Genomic DNA, 23,429 nt, shown 5'->3' on the forward strand with positions numbered 1-23,429 from the left:
TACCATTTACGGGCGTTTGTAACCTTTTTAGTTAACCAAGTTGGCGTTTAGGGGGCTGAGTTATTGAGAGCATTTCTCAGGAAGTGAGGACTGCGGTTCTGCGACGTCTGAACGAAGGTGCAGGTGGCTAGTATTTTCCCCAACTGTTTAAAATCTGTTTAGAAGCAGGGCGGCAGTCTAGCTTCAGACTGAATAGGAAACCTTCCTTATGCCTAATTTCGGTGTCGGTGTCTGGGTATTTCCTACAAAACAACGCCCAAACTAGTTTCCACTTTTAGCTCAACCCCGGCAAATTTCTTTAAGTAGCGCCATGAACTTGGCCCCGCCCACATGCCCCCACCCGGTTGGTCCGAATGCTCGCGGGGTTAGTTCAAGCCTGGGGATTCTTCCCAGTTGATTGGCGGAGTAAATCGGCGAGCCTTCTGTCTTTTTGATTGGTCGCGCGCGGCACTGGGGCGGGGCACATGGGCGGGTCTCGCCGGGACGCAGTGAGCTGTTATTGGAAGATGAACCCGGCATTTCCAGAGCTTCGTGCCGTCGCCTAGGTCGCGAGGGGCGGGCCTCCTGCCCCCCCCCGGCTATTATTTTCTTTTGCATTGGCCAGACGTGCCGTCACTCACAGAACTTCGAGCTCATTGGTGCAAAAACTCCAAGAGGCCGTGGGTGATTGGTTGCTTCCTGTTCCCGCCCCCGCGTCAGTCGCCATTTTGCAGACGGGAGCCGAAATCCTAAAGGTAGAGGTGTTGGGAGCCGTGCTCAGTTTGGGGACAGGTGAGTCGCGGGCTGAGGAGAAGGGGCGGCGGCAATCAAGGCCTGGTTGGATTTCCGCACCGTCGGCGGGCAGGAGACTAGAGAGCAGCGGGTGGCTTGCGGAAAGGGGCTGGGCTCGCTGTCCCTTCTCTGCCTGTTGCAGGGCGGGGGCTGCGGGATCCGAGAGAGGCTTGGTGCGGCCGTCGTGGTGCCCTCCGCTGTCCCGAGGGCCCGCAGGTGAGGGTGAGGCCGCCCCGCTCTGGTGGTCGGGCAGAAAGGGCATTCAGAGGCCTTCCCCGAGGACTGGGCGCGCGTCCCTACCCGCCGCACACGCCCACTTGGCCGCCCGCTTTCGTTCGTGCCCTGGAGGTCTCGCCGCCGGTTCTCGCCGGTGGACAACTGGTGCTTGTCGCAGGGCAGCGTGAGCGTGCCGAAGAGGCGCCCTGCTCGGTGGCGGCGTCTTCTAGGGGTCTCCAGCGGCGCAGCGGGGTCTGGGCGCCTCTGGTAGATGAGTGGGAAGACAAGGGAAAGAGAAGCCAGAGGGAGAAACTAGGAGATGTACCGTGTGTGGTTGGGAGGGGGAATCGCACGAGTATTTGCCTCAAAGGACATCTAAGTGGGAAGTACCTTTCCTCCCCCAGCACGTTCCTTACGGTTTTTCTCATCTGTGAGATTTGTCTGTTTTCGGAAACAAAGACAAGGAATCTCTAGTTTTGTCGCCCAGCAAGATTTTGAGTGCTGCCATGCACTGGACTTTTATATACTTTCTATATGGACCTTCTGTGAATGATTAAAACATTCATCGTTCTTTGGTTGTAGCAGTTCACCTGTACCTCATTTGTGTACAGGATAAAAACTCTGCCCCTTTTCTCTGCTCAGAGAATGGAATGGTATGTGCTTGAACATCATCCATGGTGTTAAACTACTGTGGGAAACCATTGAATTTTAGAGGTGGGGCCTCTGGAATTTGGTGACCTCCCGTCTGAGGTCACTAGGGTGCGGATGAATGGGAGTGCATTCGTCCCACTGCACCGTCCCACTGCTCTGTCCAGGAGTAAAGTTTTCCTTTGGTTAGCAGTTTAAAAGGAAAATCGTAGTCTTTGGAACAAGGATTTTTTTTTTTTTTCCTGTTTGAAGAATCTTTGTAGACTTCCAAGAGCTTGGTTAGAGGTGTAGACACAGTAGTACTTTTAAGTCTTTAATTAGAATGTCAAGCTCACATTTCAGATAGACTGATCTGTTAAAAGAAAAGACTGTAGAGTAAATTTATGCAAAGCTAGTCTATCTTTACTATTGCCTTCCTTTATAGAATATTATGCACTCCACTGAAAAATAAAATATTGAACATTCATGCTGTTAGAAGTCAATATAGTGATTGCCTTTTGGGGAGTAACGCTGGGAGGGGGTAGGAGGAGTTCTGAGTGGCTGGTAATCATATCTTTTTGATTTGGTTCGTGACATTTCATTGAACTGTACAGTTGACATGTATGTTTATATTTGTTTGTAAATTACATTTCAATAAAAAGTTTAAAAAGTTAGTTGAGAGTAAAGTGATGGTCAACACTGGACACTGTGGTACGTCTTCAGCTCTTTGCCTGGTTAATTTCTCTCTTAGCGGTGCAGTTTCTCAATGCTGTATTTCCTCACGAAGTTTTTTAGGATCTTTTCTGGGTATTGATACTGTCTGCTAGCCAAAGGCAGCTACTAAATTTCTAAGAGATATTGATATTTCACCTGCCTTAAGGACTTTGCTTCACATTGTGTAAAATAAACTGGTTTTCTGCTTCATAAGTTCTCCTTTCAAGAGAATTTAGATGTATTTGATGTGGCATTGCTTCCGTACTTGAGGTGACTGAAGCCTGGCACCATGGTGGTGGCATTGAGACTGCGCTTCCACATATCCCACTTGGTTGCTGCAGTGGAAAAGAGAATTTTCTGGCAAGGCATCAAAAGGCTTAGTTGAGTTTCTCTTTGAAAACAAGACACACTACTCCTTATTGGCCAAACTAAAAATTGTTTAAATTTTACTAGGAGCCACCTCTAATACAGACTTGTATTTTGTGTCTGTCATTTCTATATTTCTGCAAAGAACAATTACTTGACTTGCCTTTCTTTTCATTCAGGTAACAGAATTCAATTACAATGGGAAACGTTTTTGAAAAACTGTTTAAAAGTCTATTTGGGAAAAAAGAGATGCGAATTCTTATGGTGGGTTTGGATGCAGCTGGAAAAACCACCATCTTGTATAAATTGAAGCTGGGAGAGATTGTGACTACCATCCCTACAATAGGTATGTTAACAACCTGTGACAAGACCAATGTACAATTTTAGTCTCTTATACTTTTGCCTGCTTCTTACATTATTGAATATTTCTTTTTGAAAATCTTATCTGCCCCCAAAGCGTAAACTTTTTGAGGCCCAAACCAGGTCATATATACTTTCCTAGTTGCTCCCCCGCCTCTCTAGCACATTGGTAGGTTTACAGGGGCATCATCTGAACACATTTACGTTAGCAAATTTAACCCTATCTGCTTTGCAAAAAGAAAAAGAGAATGATTAAAAACAGTGAGGGCAGTTATGCCATCCATTCCTCCCAGATAGTGTGTATCCAAGCCTAAGCCTGAGATGGGAGCTGGGAACCTGCTGCTGCCCCCTCAGCCAGTCTTTGTTCCAGCTGGCCTTTCTAAGTGGAAGCATCTCTCACACGAAGTATGCTCCTAGTGTTTAAAGATGCAGTGTGAATTTTTTTTCTTCATCTGGCTCAAGCCAACTATTTGAGCTAGTGTCCAATTGCAGAATCTAATTTGTTCTGATGCTGAAGGGCAGTCTGGCAGTGTAGTTATTCCTGTGAACCAGCACTGTGTTTTGTGAGCTAGTTAAGGGTTTTACAAAGGTGGTTTTGACAGAATTTAATCTTTGCCTTATGACCTGCCTCTGGATCCAAACCCCTGAGTGAGAATAGACTCCACAGGATGGCATGAGAACGGCAGGAGTGTTCTGAACGTTGGATTAGGCACAGGAACCAAATGATCAACTTCCAACTTGGGCAGTAGCTTCAGAGATTGCAACATTTGAAGGAGGAGGAAACCAGATGGAGAAAATGTTCATACCCACAATTAAAAAAATGTTATTAGTCTGAAATGAAAATACCATAATTGCTTGGTTTTCTCCAATTATAAAAATAATTCCTGCTTCCATAATGTCATACATACAGAAAAACATAAGCAAGTGTTAAAAAACACTCTGCTATTAAGATTTTGGTAATATATTTGTAAAATCATATGCATGCTGTTTTCCAACTTATTTTGCGTTAGACAATATGTTTGGATCTTTCTGTGTCATTTCCTCTCTGGAATGCTTTCCTGCCTTCTTCCTTAGCCCCCTCCCCCCTTTGTGTAGCTAATGCCAGCTCATTCTTTTGGTCTCAGTTTAAACATTATTTCTCAGAGACACCTTTCCTGACCCCTTTGACTGGTTTTCCCCTTTTATAAGTTGCCATAGCAACTTGAACTTCTTAGTAACCGTCAATACATTTGTCATTGCTTGCTCACTGTCTCTCTTCCTCCCAACAGTGTAAATAAGAGCAGGAGTCATGTCTGTCTTGTTCACCACTGTCCCCAGGCGCCTAGCGAAATGCCTGGCACATAGTAGGTGTCCAGTAAATATTTGGCGGATGAGTTGAATAATGATCTTGTGGTGGATCGTTAAACTGATGGCCCCAGTGGATCATGCCCCTCAGTATTCACACCTTGTGCAGTCACCTTCCGTAGTGGTGCTGAGCTTGGCCACGGAACTTGCTTTGGCCAAGGGGACATTAGCAGATGTAATTCAAACAAAGATTTGATAAGGGCTTGTGCCTTGGGTCTTGCCCTTTTGCAAGTCTCTACCACCATATGAGGAAGCTCGATGCTCCTTGAGAATAAAAAGACCACCTGGAGAGGGAGAGGCCCAGCCCAGCCCCCACCGGACTCAGTCGCCAAATGCAGCTGCAAGAGGAAGCCCAGGCAACCCACAGAATTGGTGGGGGGGGGGTGGGAATCATTGTTCTAAGCCACTAAGTTTTGGGGCTTAAATAATAAGCGACACAGATCAACATCAAATTTTAATAACTGGAAAGTGTTCCATTATGTGGCTATATCTTTAACAGATTTCCATTGATAGATGATTAGGTTATTTGCAATGGTTCTTGGTAAACGATGCTGAAGTGAGCATCTTGAACATTTTTGCAAACACGTACTTTATCTCCTTGCAGTAATCCCTGGAGGAGGGATTGCTATGTTCAAACTAATGTGCATTGCCAAATTGCTCTCCAAAAAGCTTGTGTCACCAACTATAAAAAGTGTTCATTTCTCTGGGGAATTTGCCAGGCTGTGTGTCTTGAAAAGAAAAAAACACTGAGTTCTGTTGGGATTTCTTTTATTATAAGTGAATATGTTCAAACGTCCATTGGCCATTTGTATTTGTTCTTCTGTGACTCTTTTTTAATACTGTTCAGCTATTTTTCTTTTGGGATTTTTCTTCAAATCCTTCAAATCCTAAGGATTTGAAGAAGGACATCGTGGGTCGGGAACAACTCTTGTCACATATTAGTTGTTTCCCGGTTGATTGTCTTTCAACCTTGTTTTTTCTGTGTTTTGCTAGACAGAAGTTCAAAATTATTAGGTAGCTAAATTTACCAATTTTTTTCTTTTTAGTTTTGGTATCATTTTTAGAAAAGTCTTCCCCACTCCAAGATCATAAAAGTATTCACCAAAATTTTCTTCTGCTAATTTTATGGGTTATTTTTATTTCATTTTTAGAAACATTTAAATATTTGACCACTTGAAGTTTTTTTTTCTGTAAGTAAGGTAGGGATTTAGGTATATTTTTCAAATGAGTAGGCCAGTGCTGTCCAGTAGAACTTTCTGCAGTGATGGAAATGTCTGTGTCTGTGCTCTCCAGTGTGGTAGCCATTAGCCACAAGTGGCTGTGGAGCACTTAAAGTGTGGCTAGTGTGATTGAAGAGCTGAACTTTTAATTGTATTTAACTTAAATCTAAATAGCCACGTACGTATTGGTCATGCACGGGGGTGGACAGTTGTCCAATGCCATTCATTTACTTTATGCAAATGCCTTATTTTATCATATGCTAAATTCTCATGGGTACGTGTGTCTTTTTCTGGACAACTCCCTGTTGTATTCATTTGAACTCAATTACTTCAAATATGACTAGGGTTTCATAATATCTTTAAAAATAATTTGTTATTCATTTTCAGAGATTTCCTAGTTATGCCTACTTGCTTACTTTTCCAGATTAAATTTAAGATCATTTTGCTAAGTTTCCTGCCCTTCCTCCCTTTCCCCTATCACTTTAGGATTGAAATGGCATTGAATTTATGAATGTACACCTTTATACATTTAGCAAGAATTTAGATTGCTGCAGTGTTTTGAGTGCTCTTGCTGAAACAAGGCATGACTCAAGATGAGATTTGGAAAGTGAGCAGGGCCAGGTTGTGGTGGGTCTTGACGATCATGTTTGGGATTTTGGGGGTGGGAAGCCAAGGAGAGATTATTCTTTTTTTTTCCCCCTTATTTTATTTATTTATTTTCTTTCTTTCTTTCTCTTTTGGTGAGGAAGATCAGCCCTGAGCTAACATCTGATGCCGATCCTCCTCTTTTTTGCTGAGGAAGATTGGCCCTGAGCTAACATCTGTGCCCATCTTCCTCTACTTTATATGGGATGCTGCCACAGCATGGTGTGACAAGCGGTGCATCGGTGCGTGCCCGGGATCCGAACCTTCGAACCCCAGGCCACCGAAGCGGAGCGTGCACTTAACTGCTTGGCCACTGGGCCAGCCCCTCCCCTTATTTTAAATATTTCAGTCAAACATAAATGTGTAGAGAAGTGATGTGACCACATTGCTAGCTTTGATGAGAAAATAGTAAATGGATGGAGAGAGGAAGGGTAGCTATAGGTCGATTAGTTAGGCTGTTTCAGTAATGGGCTAGAAATGATGGTTTCTTGGGTTAGGGTGACTATTAAATATTTAGGAGATTGAATTGATAAGATCTGGTAATGAGATTTTTCGGAATGAGAGAGTTAAAAGCGTCAGGGATGTGTCCCAGATTTCCAGCTTGTGGAATGAAGTCAGTGCGGGGATAACTAGCAGAGGAGCAGGTTGAAGGAGCAGATTGAAAACTTGAAGTTCAATTTTTGACATACTGTCTTATTGGAGCCTTTGAGACGTCTAACCAAAGATGTTGGCTAGAAGGTTGGCTTATGAGCCTGAAGCTCGCAAGAGAGACCTGGGTTGGGGTAATGTAAATGTTACCCAACCAGGTTCGTTTTGCCCGCTGCATGATTATGCCCATCACCAAGATGAGGAGTTTGCAAAGAGAAAGGATTTAATCACAAGGTGGCCAAGCGAGGAGGCGGGAGGATCAATCTCAGATCCACCTCCTTGAAAATGGGGACTCAGGGATATTTATGGGATAAGGGGGCGGGACAGTCTGAAGTGTGGGAATAGATGATTGGAGGTAGGGAGAAATGAGGTAATTAATGATTTGCGCAAGCGTAGTCAAGCTTCGTGCCTCTTCATAGGACACATGTTCACAAAATGGCAGCGTTACCGTGATCTGAGGGTGGAGTTTTTAGCTCCTTAGCACCAAAAAGTTCACTTGTGGAGCATTTGCACAGGCCAAGTTGATGGGTTGGTGCTCTCAACCGGCCTGAACTGGATGAAGACGCGGGGTCGACTCTCAGTTCATGAAAAACTCAAGCAGTCCACCCGTTACCATGGTGACCCAAGCCTCAGAAATGTTATCCATAGGGTGGGTTTTAGTAATGCATTATCTGCTTTTGCAAACAAACAGCTGAGTATGGTTAAAGCAAGTTGGCCCCCAGTTTCATAAATTTGAGAGTTGTTAGCACAAAGATGGTAATGAAGCCCTAGGAATGAGGGGGTGTGGAAAGAGGAGAATGAGTGGGACAGGACAGAGTCATGGCAACTCCGTCATTAAAAGATCAATTAAATGTGGCTGAGCTCACTAAGGAGACTGAGAAGGTACAGCCATAGAAATAGAAGGCAAATGGGAAGCCAGGGAAGTTTCTAGGAGGGAGTCAGCAGTAGTGTCAAAATCAAATTTATTACAAAAGATAAAGATAAAATCAAATTACATAAGAACTGAAGAGCATGTGTTGGATTCGTTGACATGGTGATCATTGCTGACCTTGGCGGGACCAGCCACAGAACATGGTGAAGTAGATCTAAGGTACTGTTTGTTGGGCGAGAGGTGACGGACAAAGAAGGCACAGTGAATGGAGCTGAACTTCTTAGAGAAGTTTGACCTTAAAAGGGAAAATAGAGGGTGGTAGCAGGTGAAGAAGTGGCGTCAAGGAAGGGTTTTTTTGAAAGATGTAAAAGGCTTAAGCGTGTTGAGAACAGGTTGGAGATTTCAGATAGGGGGAGAGAATAGCAGTAGTAAAAGGTTCCAGACAGTGTGGGTGGATTGGATCTGGCACACAGGTGGATGGAATTGGCATTAGGTAGTTGCCCTCTTCTGTTGTTCAAAGGAGGAGGGAGAAAAGTGTGGGTGAAGACGTAGGTAGGTTTCTACATTGCGTATGGGAAGTGGGAGTCAATCCCATTAGTGGCTTCTGTTTGCTCCGAAGGACGCCGAGAGAAAGAGGGGAGATGGGAGAGTAGAGGAGGTTTGAAACATCTGTCATGACGAGTGGAAGAGCAAGCTGACTACCATATTCTGTTTTGTAAGCTGTAGATCTTTGACTAGTAAGCTGCTTTGTAAATTAAAAGTACTGTCTAAATGTTAGCTGAAATTATTTTGAATTGTTCAACCAGCAAAAGTCTTAAAAATTTTCTCCATCTTCTCAATTTAGGTTTCAATGTGGAGACGGTAGAATATAAAAACATCAGCTTCACAGTCTGGGATGTTGGTGGCCAGGACAAAATCAGACCTTTGTGGCGACATTATTTCCAGAACACCCAAGGTAAAGATTATCCTATCTATTGCCTTGGAACTGTTTATATTAAATGGGTCTAAAGAGGGATGCTTGAGGGGCCAGCCCCGTGGCTTAGCGGTTAAGTGCTTGCGCTCCCCTGCTGGCGGCCCGGGTTCAGATCCTGGGCGCGCACTGACGCACCGCTTCTCTAGCCATGCTGAGGCCTCGTCCCACATACAGCAACTAGAAGGATGTGTATCTATGACATACAACTATCTACTGGGGCTTTGGGGGAAAATATAAATAAAATTATTAAAAAAAAAAAAAGAGGGATGCTTGAAGCAAAACCTTGTGGTGCTCTGCTTTATATGGACTGTCACTCATTCCTTCTCTTCTGATGACCCACTTACACTTACTGGGGAGCTTTCTCTTTGACAAATGGTTCCTGCCTTTCTAGAAAAAGTACTTGGACTTTAATGCCTTACATAGGAAACTCCTTTTAATCTAGAATAGTTAGAAAATGTTTATCCTGATGAATTTTATCTTTTGGTTAATTGAGAGTTATATGTGCCTTAGATGAAGTACCAATTTTTGAAGAATTTGAATTCAGTAAACTCTTTTAAACCTGTTGAGAATATCTAAAAATCATGCCTCTGGGGAGAAAGAGATGAACATGGATGGCTGGAATCCCAAATCTCAGCATCTTGTGTGGCCACAGCTCCTCCCTGCTGCCCTACTGTTCTAACAAGTACATAAATAGGCATGAATATCCCAGATTGTTACCTTATTTCCTTATCATTGGTTTGTTAAAAGTTGGGGTTTTAGTGTGTTCCACTCCCCCATCAATCTATTTGAGTTTTTTCATTGATTATATTTTGGGTAAATGATACCTTACAGAATATTGCCTATCAAGATATCCGTAACTGTTCACATAGTTTTTACAGCCTGATTCTCATGTAGAATCATAACCATATGGCATCTACGTACTCATTTTAGAATTTATTTGGAGTCTTTTAATTTTGAAGATTCCACTACCAATGGTGGTTTCATTGCATGTGTTTCATAGAAAAGACTTATATTTGCTGCTCTTTTCAGACCAAATACCCAAGTCGACTATTCCTTTATATTTTATATCATTGTTTTAGCTGTTACCTCTGGCACTTAACTCTGTTTGCAGTTATTTTCTCAGCCTATAGATTTTAGAATGTCTTTCCTCAAAATAGTACATTTATCTTTTTTTTTTTCACTTTTGTTAGTGGAAAATTTTAAACATTTACAAAAAGAGAGAGGATACATAAGGAACCCCCATGTACCCATCACCCAGCTTCAACAGTGATTGACATTTTGCCCAGAATATGTTACAGCAAATTCCAGATATGATGCCTTTTACTCATATATCCTTCAGTGTTCATTTCAAATTGATAAAGCCTTTTTTTTAATGTAATCTCCATGCCATTATCACATCTCCAAAATTAATACTAATTCTTTAATATCTAGTACCCAGTTCTTATTCAGATTTCTCCAGTTGTGTCAGGTATATCCTCTCCACGTTTGGTTTGTTGCATCAGGAATCAGAGTTCACACATTGCATTTCATTGTTACATCACTTGAGCCTGTTATTCTACAGTAGGTAACCCCTCTCTTTTTTCTTTGCTGTTTTTTAGGTGTTTATCCCACATTCTGGATTTGGTTGATTATTGTGGTGTCGTTTAACTTGTTTGCCTATCTATGGATATCCTGTAAAATGGTAGTTTGTTCTAGAGGCTTGATTAGATTCTGGTTCATTTTGGGGGCAAGAATGCTTCATAAGTGGTGCTAAATACTTCCTGTTGTATCACATTTAACACAGAAGTTTGAGTGTCACACTTTTATGATGCTAAGTGGATTCAGATGGTATCAGCCTAATTCCCCCCAAATAAAGTTCCCTATTAACCTTTCATCTAATGGTTTTGGCATCCATGAAGACTATTACTAGACCCATTATTTCATTAGGAGTTACAAAATGGTGATTTTTCTAGATCTTGTCATTCCATCTGCATTTATTAGCTGAAATCCTTCTAAACAAGAAACTCCTTCGTCAAATATTTGTTTTCTCTGAAAAATGGTTTATACAAGAAAGGCAGGAAAAATGCTTAATTCTTTCCCTGTATTGATTTTCAGAGAAACATCCTGATACCCTAGCAACTTCATGATGACTTTTAGATTTTTGTATCTTTATGTTTCAGTCCATTGCAGACAATATACTTTTTGATACTCAGAGTGTCCATTTATCTTGGATTGGCACTTGCCATATTGGCCAAACTATTGCAATTCTTCATCGTTAATAAAGCTAGAAAACGTGGATTTGAACCACAACTCTGCTATAAAACCTTGGGAAAGTTAAGTAATCTTTTCTGTCTTAATTTCCTCATCTGTAAAATAGAGGTAATACGTACTGTGCTGTATCATTTGGCTTCAATGAGATTAATTTTGTAAAATGCTTAGTTCTGTGGTTGAAACGTAGTAGGCACTCAGACAGGAGCCTGTATTAGATTCTCCAGAGAAACAGAACCAATAGGATGGATGGATGAGTGGGTATGTATATATGAGTATGTATATATATGTGTGTATGAGTATATTTTTTGTATATATGAGATGTGTTATATAGGAATTGGCTCACATGGTTATGGAGGCTGAATATTCCCAGGATCTTCATTTGGCAAGCTGGAGAACCAGGAGAGCCAGTGGTGTAAGTTCCAATTCAAAGGCAGGAAAAGACCCATGTCCCAGCTCTAGGACAGTCAGGCAGAGAGAGTGAATTCTCTCTTATTGCTCTTTTTTTTTTTTTTGCTGAGGAAGATTCTTCCTGAGCTGCCAATCTTCTTCTTTTTTATTTTTTTTCCTTCAGGAAGATTAGCCCTGAGCTAACATCTGTGCCAGTCATCCTCTATTTTGCATGTGGGTCACTGCCATAGCATGGGTGACAGTGATGTATGTCCGAGCCCTGGAACTGCACCTGCAAACCCGGGCCGCTGGAGCAGAGCGTGCCAGACTTAACCACCACGCCACCACATGCCATGGGCCGGCCCTCTTACTGCTCTTTTTTGTCCTATTCAGGCATTCAGTGGATTGGATGAGGTCCACCCACATTGGGGAGGACAGTCTGCTTTACTCAGTCAAATGTTAATCTCATCCAGAAACACCCTCACAGACACACTCAGAATAATTGACCCAAATATCTGGGCATCCGGTGGCTGAGTCAAGTTGACACATAAAATTAACCATTACAGAGCCCAAATTGTTAGAGGTTTTACTTCCTCATTCTCTGGGAGGATTTCTTTTGCCTACCCTATTCAGAATTGTTATATTCAGTCAGCAAGTTGAAATGCAGTTTTGTTTTCAATCTTCTATTCGTAACAAGCCTAATTGTTTCAAATTTCAGTAACTATTGCTTTGATGGTGAGGAACTGGCTATTTTCTAGGACTTTGGGGTGGGTAATTTAAGCTCTTTATGAAATTAACACATGGCGACTGGTGGTTCCAAATATCTCAGCCGTGCATAGTTTTGGATGCTGCCCCTATTTTTTCTTGCAACTTCCCAAAGGTCAGGCTGTCTTTTTTAATTTGAATTTTCTTCTTCTTCAGTATGTTGAGTATGGCAGACTTAATGATAGCTTTTAGCTCTCTATTAAGACACTTAACTGTGTGTAGGTTTCTCTTGTATAGATCAGAATTTGAATGTTTATGTGATTTCTTAGTTGATTTTATCATATAGAATGCATAAAATGGTCTATTAATTCTCATATGGAAAGATTTTTCTCCTTGATTATAGGTTCAGTTATTTAAATTTGTTAAATGACAATATATTTTTATATGGTTCAAAATTCAAAAAGAAATAAAAGTATATAGTGAAAAGTCACCATCCCATTCCTGTACCTTAACCACCCAGTTCCCCTTCCATAGACAACTACTTTTATTTCTTGTTTGTCTGTTGAAAGATATTTATGCATATTCAAGCAGCTGTTGATATATATTCCTCCCCCCTTTTAAAAACAAATTGTACTCTTCATGTATAAATTTATCTTTTCTGGGTTCTCTCAGCTCAAGAGTGTAGTCAGTCTCATGCTAGGTTCTTTTGTTCCTCAGATAAGGCTCTAAATTAAAACAGAGTATAAAATAGGACCTAATATTTATAAGCCTTTATTTTCATTAGGAATGGCAAAGGGATAACATGTCAGCTTCCACCCTGTCAGTTTTGCATTGGAGACTAAGGATCTTCTCGAATTCCTGGATAACCTCATTTGTTTAGTTCTGATCAGAGTCGAGAACTACTGGTAGCATATCAGATCTTTGGGGGGAGTGTTGAATGTTCTGCATTTTTTTTAATCCGATGTGATATAACAGACATGACTGACTTGCAGGCAAGCCCCAAACATTCAGAAGCCTTGGGAGCTCCTGTCTGCCAGCTCCAGAGCAGCTGTCAGGCAGCTGTTGGGAGGGCCTGGGAGGCACCGAGGGAAGGGGCAGAGGGCCAGTGCTGATTTTCCCTCCTAGACGTAGTTGTGAACTTTCATTGTCAGAAGGAACCAAGAGGTCATCTTATCCCACTACCCTTTTCCTACCAGCAGGGTCCCTTCTGCAGTGTCCCCACAAGTTGTGGCTTAAGCTGGGACAAATGTCTCCAGTGACAGGCGTGCCTCCTGAGGCAGCCCATTGCCCCTTCAGTTCTGTGGACTCTTTAGCATGTTGACTTCCTGTAGTTTGTACCCACTTATCTTCCATCTACTTCTAGAGCTACACAGAACAAGTTGAACCTCTCTTTATGTCATAGCTCTTTAGATATTGAAAGACAGCTGTCAGTCCTCCCAGTGAGTCTTTTCTCTAGGGAAAATATCCCCAGTTATATCAATTATTTTTCATATGACATGGAATCTAATTCCTTTGCCATCCTATTCATTCTTTGAATCCCTCCGGTTTGCCTCTGTCTTAGAGTGTGTGGTCCAGCACTGACCACGTAACATCCCCAGGATGTTCTGACTAACGTACAGTTGAGTAGGCTTTTTATCACCCGTATCCTAAAAACTGAGCTGCTGTCACTGCTGTTGATACAGCCTAGGATCAGATTAGTTCTTTTAGCAGCTACTTCACATTTTTGTCTCATAGAGAGTTTATTGTCAACTAACCACCAAGTTATTAGTATCATTATTGCCACATGGACCACTGCTAAGAGAATCTTCACTATTCTGTGTTTGGATATGTGTTGGATTCCTCCTGGGTACCTCTTCTGGAGATCTTTTGGCCCTACCACTTCCTCCAGCCAATGTGGCAGTGACCAAATCTGTGCATGTTTCAACCACCTTTGCTCAGATACAATGTGGTGGTACCTTTCTTCAACCTGTCTCTAGTTTTGTGGGATTTCTCTGATGCTGGAACGACTTCTAACACTAACTACCTGGAGTTTGGCCAAATGGGCACAAAACTCCCTCGCTTCAGACATCAGCTGCAAATTTAGGGGTCCCCAGACCACTGTCACTTCTGATCAGCTGGCTACAAATTTGGCGGTACCCACTACCCCCTTAGGTTAATAATTCATTAGAATGATTCACAAGACTCAGGAAAGTGCTATACTTACGATTACAGTTTTATTATAGCAAAAGGATACAAGTGAACCAGCCAAAGCGAAAGATGCATAGGGCGAAATCTGGGAGGCATCAGACACAAAGCTTCCATTGTCCTCTTCCCATTGAGTCAGGGTGCATTACCTGTCCGGCACATTGATGTGTAACATACGCAAAGTATTGCCAACCAAGGAAGCTTATCTGAACTTTGATGTCAATAGTTTTTATTGAGACTTCATTATGTAGGCGTGATATGGAAATGAAGTGATTAAAAATGAGCCTAACCTTTTCTGTCTATATTCTTGTTATTGTTAATCTGGTATAAGGCTGTGATGCTTCTGAAAAAGATAGGCTGCTTGAGCGTACAGCAGGCCTCCTAACTCTAGAGATCATATATCCTTCCATATTGATTGCTTTCAGTGAAACCACACACGTGAGCAGGGAGAAGCTGGGGGACATATAAATGGCTGCCCTTTCCAGGTTCAGGTTACTAACATGCTTGTGATTTCTTTCCAGGTCTGATTTTTGTGGTTGACAGTAATGATAGAGAGCGGGTCAATGAGGCCCGAGAAGAACTAACCAGAATGTTAGCAGAAGATGAGCTCAGAGATGCAGTTTTATTGGTGTTTGTAAATAAACAGGTATGTCGTTGGCTTTCTGAGTACTGGGACTGAAATTTACTGCCATGTGCTCACTTAAAAATATAGATATTTAAATTAGATGTCTGCCTTCCTCTCTTCAGTCCCTACCATAATCTTTCCCTCTGTTGCCTTTTCAACATACATCTAATATTCATCCATTCACTCAACAAATATTAACTGAGCATCTACTAAGATCTAGGCATTGTTTTAGGTATTGGTGATATAGCAGTGAACAAGACAGACAAAAGTCCCTGTGTTCATGGAGTTTACCTTCCAGTGGGAGGAGAGTCAGTCAATAAATATGTGCCTGGTGGAAATGTTGTGGAGCAAGGTAGAGCAGAGGAAGGGGGCAGGATGGATGTGGGGAAGGGCCAGAATGCCTCTCTGATAAGATGGTGTCTGAGCAAGGCCTTGTATCAGAGGACAAGATAGACAGAGATTCCTGCCCTTGTACGGCTTGCATTCTAGTTAAGGGAGATGGATAATAACTAATAACATACTAAATAAGTAAATTTTATAACATAATAGCATGTGGTGAGTGCTGTATTTAAAAAAGTTAAGCAGGACAGTTAGGAGGGTCACAGGGCTCAGATCATGAAGGCCTTGCAAACCCTCATAAGGACTCTGGCTCTCACCCCAAGAGAGACGGAGCTGTTTCAGGGTTTTGATAGAAGAATAACTTGATCTGACTTGCACCGACTGCTGGGTTGAGAAGAGACTTTAGGGGAGCAAGAGCAGAAGCAGAGAGACCAATTAGGAAGTTATTTCTGTCATCGAGTGAGAAATGATGGTGGTGGGATCAGGGTATAGCTATGGAGGTGGTGAGAAGTGGTCAGATTCTGAATGTATTTTAAGGGTAGAGCCAGTAGGATTTCTTAATATGGAGTTGAGAGAGTTGAGAAAGAGAAAAATTAAGGATGATTGCAGGGTTTTAGCCTGAGCAGCTAGAAGGCTAGAGTTGCCATCAGCTGAGATAAGACTGTGGGTTAGGGGAGGTTTTGGGGGAAAAGCATAATATTTCATTATGTAGGTACAACATTATAAACTGACTTTTGAATATTCTCTTTCAAGGATCTTCCCAATGCTATGAACGCAGCAGAGATAACAGACAAGCTCGGCTTACATTCCCTCCGCCAGCGAAACTGGTACATTCAGGCTACTTGTGCCACCAGTGGAGATGGGCTTTATGAAGGCCTGGACTGGCTCTCCAACCAGCTCAAAAACCAGAAGTGATCGGAAGTGATCTATTCCCTGTGCATCGTGGCAAAATCAGCTGGCCTCTTCTGTGTGCATGTGTGTGTGTGAGGAGCCAAGTGTGGGTGTGTGGCTGGGAGTGGGAGCAGCTTTCTCACACCGTGCCTTATACATGCTGTAAGAAAACCTGTCCTACATTTTAAGAAAAACCAGTGTTACATTTTAAATGCTACCTTCTGTTTCAATAGCTTTGATGATCAGTTTTGCAGTTGATGGCGGAGTCCAGAGGGCTCACTGGTGCACGATAGCCAGAGTGGTCTTTGTGGTGGGAACGCGGGGGAGAGTTGGCGTGTGGACTGAGTTCATTTGTGCAGTCCTGGATCTGGCGTCTGCACACCTGGGGTCCTGTTAGACTTTGGTGTCCTTTTGTAAATAGGAAGGAACTGTCATTCTTTCCCATCACTGCCAGAGATAGCAGCTCACTTTTCAGTGCTTTAAAGCAAACGATCCTCAAGAAAAAAAGGCACTTGCTTACCACAGGATGGAAGTTCAGATTTGAACTTTTCCCTTAAATTATGTTCAACCTAGATTTCCTGGTTTAACGTGCTTTATTTAAAGGAACCAGTTATCTTTTTCATTAGAGTATCAAGACTCTGTAACACTAGAAAATTATCCAGTCCTTCCCTTATGCTAGTTCCTGCCCTTATTTGCCAAATGGAGACCAAATTGGGTAATAACCCAACATGAGGCTGAGGCTCTTACTGGGGCCACACAGTCAAGCGAGGGTCAGGTTAAGGAAGCGAGGTGACGTCATGTTTGTGTCCTACATCACCGTCTCAGGCGTAGGCTCGTGAGACTGCTGCTCCCACTGCTCTCTCTGTGCTGAATGCTCTGCGCTCGAAGCAGGAGGTTCGCTCCTGGGATGGACTCATCACCATGTACAGTCTCTTAGGCCAACTTTTGGTTTGGGTTAGTTTCTGTTCCCAGAACCACATGCCTGTGAGTTCTGAAAGTTTGTGAGAGAATTAAGAAGTTGATTTTGGGGACAAAATTCCTGGCAACCCTTGGTATTGCCCCCGAGTTGGTGCTCAATTTTGCTATGAAAAATGTCTAGTCTAGACTGCTCTCCGTGGCACTGACTCCCTCTTCTGGATGGCAATAATGTCTTCTGTGGAAATGTGCTTTCTTTGTCTTTAAAATATTGATAGAAATGGCTTGGAAATGAGCTCAGTGCACTCAGTTGTCTAGAGCTCTTTTGCCCAGATGGCTGTTGGCCAAATTTGTACCTAAGCTTTATGTTTTAAAATTCCTTTTTCAAAAAACCTTTATTCAAATTACAGAGGAGGGGAATGTACGGTGAATTTTAAGAAAAGTAAACCTTGTTTATTGATATCGATGGAGTTGCTGTTACTAGGAAGAAATTTCATACTGTGATAAATGTAGGGTGTAATGTTTTTCTTTAAAATATTGACTTTAAAGAATGTTCATTTCAACACTTGCAACTAAGTCCAGATTTGATTTTTAACCATGGAGTAATTCCTGAGAAATGTCCAGATTGTGTGCCTCAAATTGGCAGGGACTGTGTCTTAGGCTTTTGTGTTTATGCTTAGTACAGTGTACCTCGTATGGTGCTAGGCCTCATGAGACACGTGTTGGTTGGTTGGACAATAAAGAACTTGCTCTGGAAGGAGCAGAGGACCGCCACGTGCTTCTGAATGTCTTGAACTACTTTAAAATCCCTCCCCCTCCATCCCAGCAGACTCTCCATTGAAAACTCCCAGGCACTTGTACAAAAACAGCTGCAGAGGTGCTGTCCTCCCTGTACTCGTCTCGACACTTTCAACGACAGTCTTGCTCTTTCTGTGATTTTGGAGCTGGGGAGTTGGGGTAAATGGGAGCACTTCAGTGTAGTGGCTTTGAGCAAGGACGTGGGTCCCTGAAAGCCATGTTCACATCCCACCTGTGTCCCTCCCAAGCTGCTGGCCTCAGGCCTGTTACTCTTAACCTCCATATCTCTGAGCCTCTGTTTGCTTGACTGTTAAATGGGGATAATACCACCTACCTTGTATGGCTGTGAGGATTAAATGTCCCAGACCTTTGAACGCCTGGCTCTGGTGGGTCCCTGGAGAAACCTGAGGTCTGAAAGTGAATAGCAGTGCTGGCCACAGACTGTCAGCACTGTTATAGGAGAGATGAAGTGGGAGGGGGTGGGGCTGTGTCCTCTCTCCCGCTCTAGTCACCTTCTGATCCTGCTGAATGCTCTGTCCTCTTCTAACCATGGTAGATGCTAATGAGACCAGCTGGGATGCTTGTTTAAAAAAGCACACTGCCGTGTCCCCCTACCCTCACCCTCTTTTTCTTTATTCCTTTTTTGGTTTGTTTTTAAATTCTGTGATTTTTAGTATATTCACAGAGTTGTGTAGCCACCACTACTAATTTCAGACTATTTTCATCACCCCAAAAAGAAATCCTGGATCCATTAGCATCCACTCCCCTTTTCTCCCTTCCCCATGGCCCCCGGCAAGCACTAATCTACTTTCTGTTTCTAGGGATCTGCCCCTTATGGGCTGGTGTGGGGCCTGGGGAACTGGGGGTGCTTTAGGAAGTGCCAAGGTGCTGTTGGCCTGACGGCAGCACCAGTCCCGGGCGTCAGTCTGATGACAGATGAGGCGGAGCCCCAGGGAAAAGACTGCCCCATAGTTAGGTGACTGGAATTGATTACCTTGAGAGGAAGGTGGTACTAATTAATGCGGGGACATAGAGCCTAAAGTGGGATGTGTGGTCGCCCCATCAGAGTGGCAGGAGCTCTGAATCTGGGATCAAAGGCCGAGGCTGGAATCAGCTCCGCCCATCCTCCAGCTGGATTCAGTGGGATACTCAGCCTCTGACCCTCAATTTGCCCACCTGGAGAGGAAGTTCCCAGGCTTGCCGGGGCACAACTCTGCGTGAATACCGAGAGCATGGGGGTGGTGTGGGGGCTCCATGAGTCCGTTGTATGTATTGTGGATCATGTAATTTGATCTATTTTAAATAATGCCTCAAGGCTGAGAATATTTGCATGTGAGTTGCTCAGGACAGGAGAGTTTATACTCCTGTCGAGGTGGGTTTCAAGTGAAGTGAAGTACGACACCTTGAAGTCGCCTGAGTCTTTTGTCCATGGGTATCTGGTGGAGGTCAGACAGTATACAGAAAACCTGATCATGTGCTCTGGAGACACTTTTATCTTTTTAAATGTTCAATATTCTTTTCACCCTTTTGGTCACCGCTTTATTCAGCTATAATTCACATACCATACAGTTCACCCGTTTAAAAGTATACGGTTCAATGGTTTTTAGTATATTCACGGATTTGTGCAACCATCGCCACAATCAATTTTAGACCATTTTTGTCACTCTGAAAAGAAACCCTGTACCCTTTAGCAGTCTCACCCCATTTCTTTCATACCCCTCAGCGCTGGGCCACCACTCGGCACTGATGCCCTTTCTGTCTATAGATTTGGTGGGGACACATTTCAAACTTTGCTTTTTCACCACCCATGGTCTCTGAGGAGCACCACGCCGAGAAGTTTTCTCCTGTTTTGATTTTCCTTCTTCTTTTGATCTTTATTCTTCTAATGCATGGCATCTAAAGGCCCCTAGGGGAGTGCTGTGGCCACACGCAAGCATTGGACGGACCACTGAACTGTGACCTCCACGGTGTCTGCTCATTAGATTAGCTACTAATTTGGCCTGTAAATAGCTTGCTGCTGCTCGTCGCCACTAGGTGGTGCTGCTGCTCCATCCCACTGACCTGCACAACCCTCTGGCTAGAGTGGGCCATGGGGGTTCCCAAGTGTAGGAGAATCCATCTTCTTGCGTGGACACCAAGAGTGACCCAGAAAACAGGGACCGCAGGCAGGGATATGTCTGGAAGAGAAAGGCAAAATAGGCACCTAGAGCAGAGGGCTTGTGAGTGCTGGTAGGCAGCAGCAGTGTTAGCAGCGGTAATCATAAAGCAGTAATCACTACTATTTATTGAGCATCCTGGATACTGCTCGAGGCACTTTACATACGTCATCTGATCTTCACACCCAGCAAGGCATGTGTATTATGTCTGCTTTGCAAAGGGGGAAACCAAGGTTCAAGAAGATAAAGTGACTTGCTGGAGGCCACATGGCCTTGATCCAAATGCATTCCTGGGGCGCCAGGGCCCACATCCTTCCAGCACACACTGCTGCCTTGGGCTCTGTACTGAAGACCAGACATTGGCCTCCAGAGCTGGGCCGACGGGGAGGGAAGGAAGCAAAAGTGCCCACTGGAGACATCTAGGGAGGGCCCAGAGCCCAGGGACACAGAGCAGCATGTGCAGAACTGTGTCAGCTGACACACAAGGGGGAATGAGCCGTGGGTGGAGGAGGAAGGGCCAGGGCACACAGATGCGCTATACGCCGGTGGAGACCACAGCCAAGGCAGACCCGGACCTACCCCGGATGCTGATAATGTTCTTTGGAAAGCCAGAGCGATAATCACAGTGTTCTAAACTGGATTGTGGTGATGGCTGCACAACTGTATAAATTTGTTAAGAACCATCAAATTGCTCACAATGGGTGAACTGTATGGCATATAAATATTATCTCAATAAAGCTGTATGAAGTTTATAATCCTGAAACCAATAGCGACGAGGGTGCCGAGTCAGTAGGTCTCAGTAGTGCTGTAGGCACTTTGAGAAGAGATGGAGAGTGGCATCTCAGAGTAGAAACCCTGAGCAGTGGCTGTCCAGCCTTTGCTTGAATGCGTTCAGTGCCAGGAAGCTCAGTACCTCCTAAAGCAGCCCGTTCAAGTTTGAGATAACTCTCTCTAATCCTTAGAAAGTTGAACTCTATCACTTGTCCTTATCCTGCTGTGCAGAATAAACTTCTTTGCTTTGCACTATGACATCTCTTTCAGCACTTGAGGGCAATCATTGCATTCCCCCCAAGTCTTTTTTATCCCATACAGAAATCCCCAGGGGTTTTCATATGACAAGATTTCCAGCCCCTCCTATTCTCCTCGTAGCTCTCTGTCACACTTGCTCTGATCTGTCAGCATCCTTCTTAAAATGTGGGGACCAGTGATATTCTGAGATGCCAGCCCAGAGCCGTGGTTCACAGTTTGGATCTTAGAGTTAAGGCTCTCTAGGTTCAAATCCTCACTCCACTATAGGCCTGCTCTGTGACCATGGTTAAAAATACCAACCTCTCTGAGCATCAGTGTCTCCATCTGAGTTATGGAGGATTGTGCTGACCCTCACCTTTCTGAGGGGTCCTGCTGTCCACCCCCTTTAGGTGGGCTTGTCCTGGCTTAGTGATGGCTAGGGTGAGGGAGAGCGGTCCAAGATAGCAAGCTGTCACAGCTGCTAATCAGCCCAGCGGATGCGAACCACCAGGAGAAGGGGCTCTGCCCTCTCTGCCTACTGGGCGTTCCTCCCACAGAGCTTTGGTCTCTGGTAGAGGGGGGAGACGATGCGGGGGAGGGTGGGGGCACAAACATCTGCTGCTGTGCCTGCCTCAGATGCCGAAGAAGTTACTCCCTTCTTTCTCTTTCCTTAACATTTTAATTTGAAAAATTTCAAACACAAAATCAGCTAGATGCAACAATGGTTCACAGTTGCTACATTTGCTCTATAGATCTCTGTTTATATATACTTCTCTTGCTGATTCATTTGAAAATAACATGCAGACACTATGACCCTTCACCCTGAAGAATGTCAGCGTGGATCTCCTAAGCATGAGGATATTCTAAACACAAACACAAAATTATCTTCACACCTAAGAAAATCTATACTAATTTTCTAATATCATCTGGTTTCCAGTTCATGTTTAAATTTCCTCAGTTGTCTCCCAGTTGTCTTTATAGCAGTAATTTTTTTTTCCAAACCAGGATCCAGTCACGTTTTACCCATTATGTTTATGTTTCTTTTAATCTACAGCAATCTGTCCACCTATTTTTTTTTTCCTGGTTTTTTTTCAAGAGTCTCCTCTTAATCTCACCCTTTGTCCACTGGACAAGCCCCTCCCCAAAACTACCCCCAAGGTGGGGCTAACAGGCCATATATTGTTCCACCCTTAATCACTGTTATTCCATGCCTTTCTCCTTAGAGTCCATTTACTTGAGGAAGAGGCTCCCCAATTGGGACAACCTGGTGGGGGCGGTGGGGTCTACACAGTTCAGCCTTAGCCATGCCCATGGCTCCACTTGGTTGAAATCTGACTTGATTCTCTGCTCACCTCCCCTGGGGGGTCCCAGGAATGTAAACACCCTGCAGCTTCTCCCACCAACTCTGTTCGTCCTTCTGACATTGCCCTTAATTCACTGACTCCACACACTGTATTTCCAGTAACTAAATCTTACGGATAAAACAGACCTTTCCCCCTTCCAGTATGATGGACATCGTTTTTGATCAAAACTTCACAAAGAAGTATAAAGAAAACATTCATGTAAACACAGCACAGTCCTGGCATACAGTAAGCACTCAATAAATACAAGCTGTTGTTGCTGGGGCAGTGCACATTGGGACCCTTCTCTCCTTCCTTCATCCTCCTCTGTGGGCTAAGGTGGCCGCTGTGCTTTGGCAGCCGCTTCATGCTAATGAAGCACGCTGAGCTTCTGAGCACTCAGACCTGCGGATCTCTTTTACATGAAATGTGGTGCAGCCACCTCCCTCTTCTACATTTGTGCAACTGCTTTTAGCAACTAATGAATGACATTTGTCTCTCTTCATGATGGGCTCTGGCCCATCATCCCAACCTGTTGGCTTCATGTTGAATCTTGGATTTTGTCATCGAATCTATCAGTTCTCCCTCCAAGTTTTGCTTTCTGCAAATTTGATACCATGACTCATAAGTCATCATCTGAATCAACAGCAAGAAATATTGAACGAGACTGGGGCATGCCATCAGAAACCTCCCTCCAGCTTGATTCACTCATGCAACAGATACTCACTGAGCACCTGTAATGCCCTCTAGAGTGGGCACTGCCCGATTCTTTAGAAGTGGCTGTTCAGCCACCTACAATTTCGTTAATCATACTTTAAATCTAGCCCTTATTTCTTCACCTTGCCCACCAGGAATCCTGAAAGATTCTGTCGGTGCTTTGCGAAAATTGAGTATACAATATGCATAGCAGTGCCTCCATGTACCAATCTGTCAACAGTGCAAATGAGCTTAATTTGACCAATTACCCTTAGTAAGCCACACTGGCCTCTGGGAACACCGGCCATCTTTTGTAAGGGCTCAAAACCCATCTGACTACAGGTCAACATCAAACACACCAATCTGTAATTCTGGAATCC

General features: G+C 43.6%; 1 protein-coding gene across 2 annotated transcripts; it reads left to right on the forward strand.

The window, feature by feature from the left end:
- The first annotated feature begins 626 nt into the window (after positions 1–626).
- Positions 627–17,825, forward strand: LOC101403066 (ADP-ribosylation factor 2). Of its 2 annotated transcripts, none has more exons than XM_004432598.3 (5): positions 627–771; positions 2,874–3,040; positions 8,627–8,737; positions 14,803–14,927; positions 15,999–17,825. In XM_004432598.3, exons 2-5 carry the CDS (start codon positions 2,893–2,895, stop codon positions 16,158–16,160), a joined length of 546 nt encoding a protein of 181 aa, XP_004432655.1. In that variant the 5' UTR covers positions 627–771; positions 2,874–2,892; the 3' UTR covers positions 16,161–17,825. The 2 variants fall into 2 exon arrangements, with proteins under 2 accessions (XP_004432655.1, XP_087297460.1); XM_087441334.1 differs by lacking the exon at positions 627–771 and adding an exon at positions 818–987.
- Positions 17,826–23,429: the final 5,604 nt, after the last annotated feature.

This window comes from Ceratotherium simum, chromosome 16 (assembly GCF_057802395.1).
Source record: "Ceratotherium simum simum isolate JZ-2026a chromosome 16, ASM5780239v1, whole genome shotgun sequence".
NCBI classification, from domain to species: domain Eukaryota; kingdom Metazoa; phylum Chordata; class Mammalia; order Perissodactyla; family Rhinocerotidae; genus Ceratotherium; species Ceratotherium simum.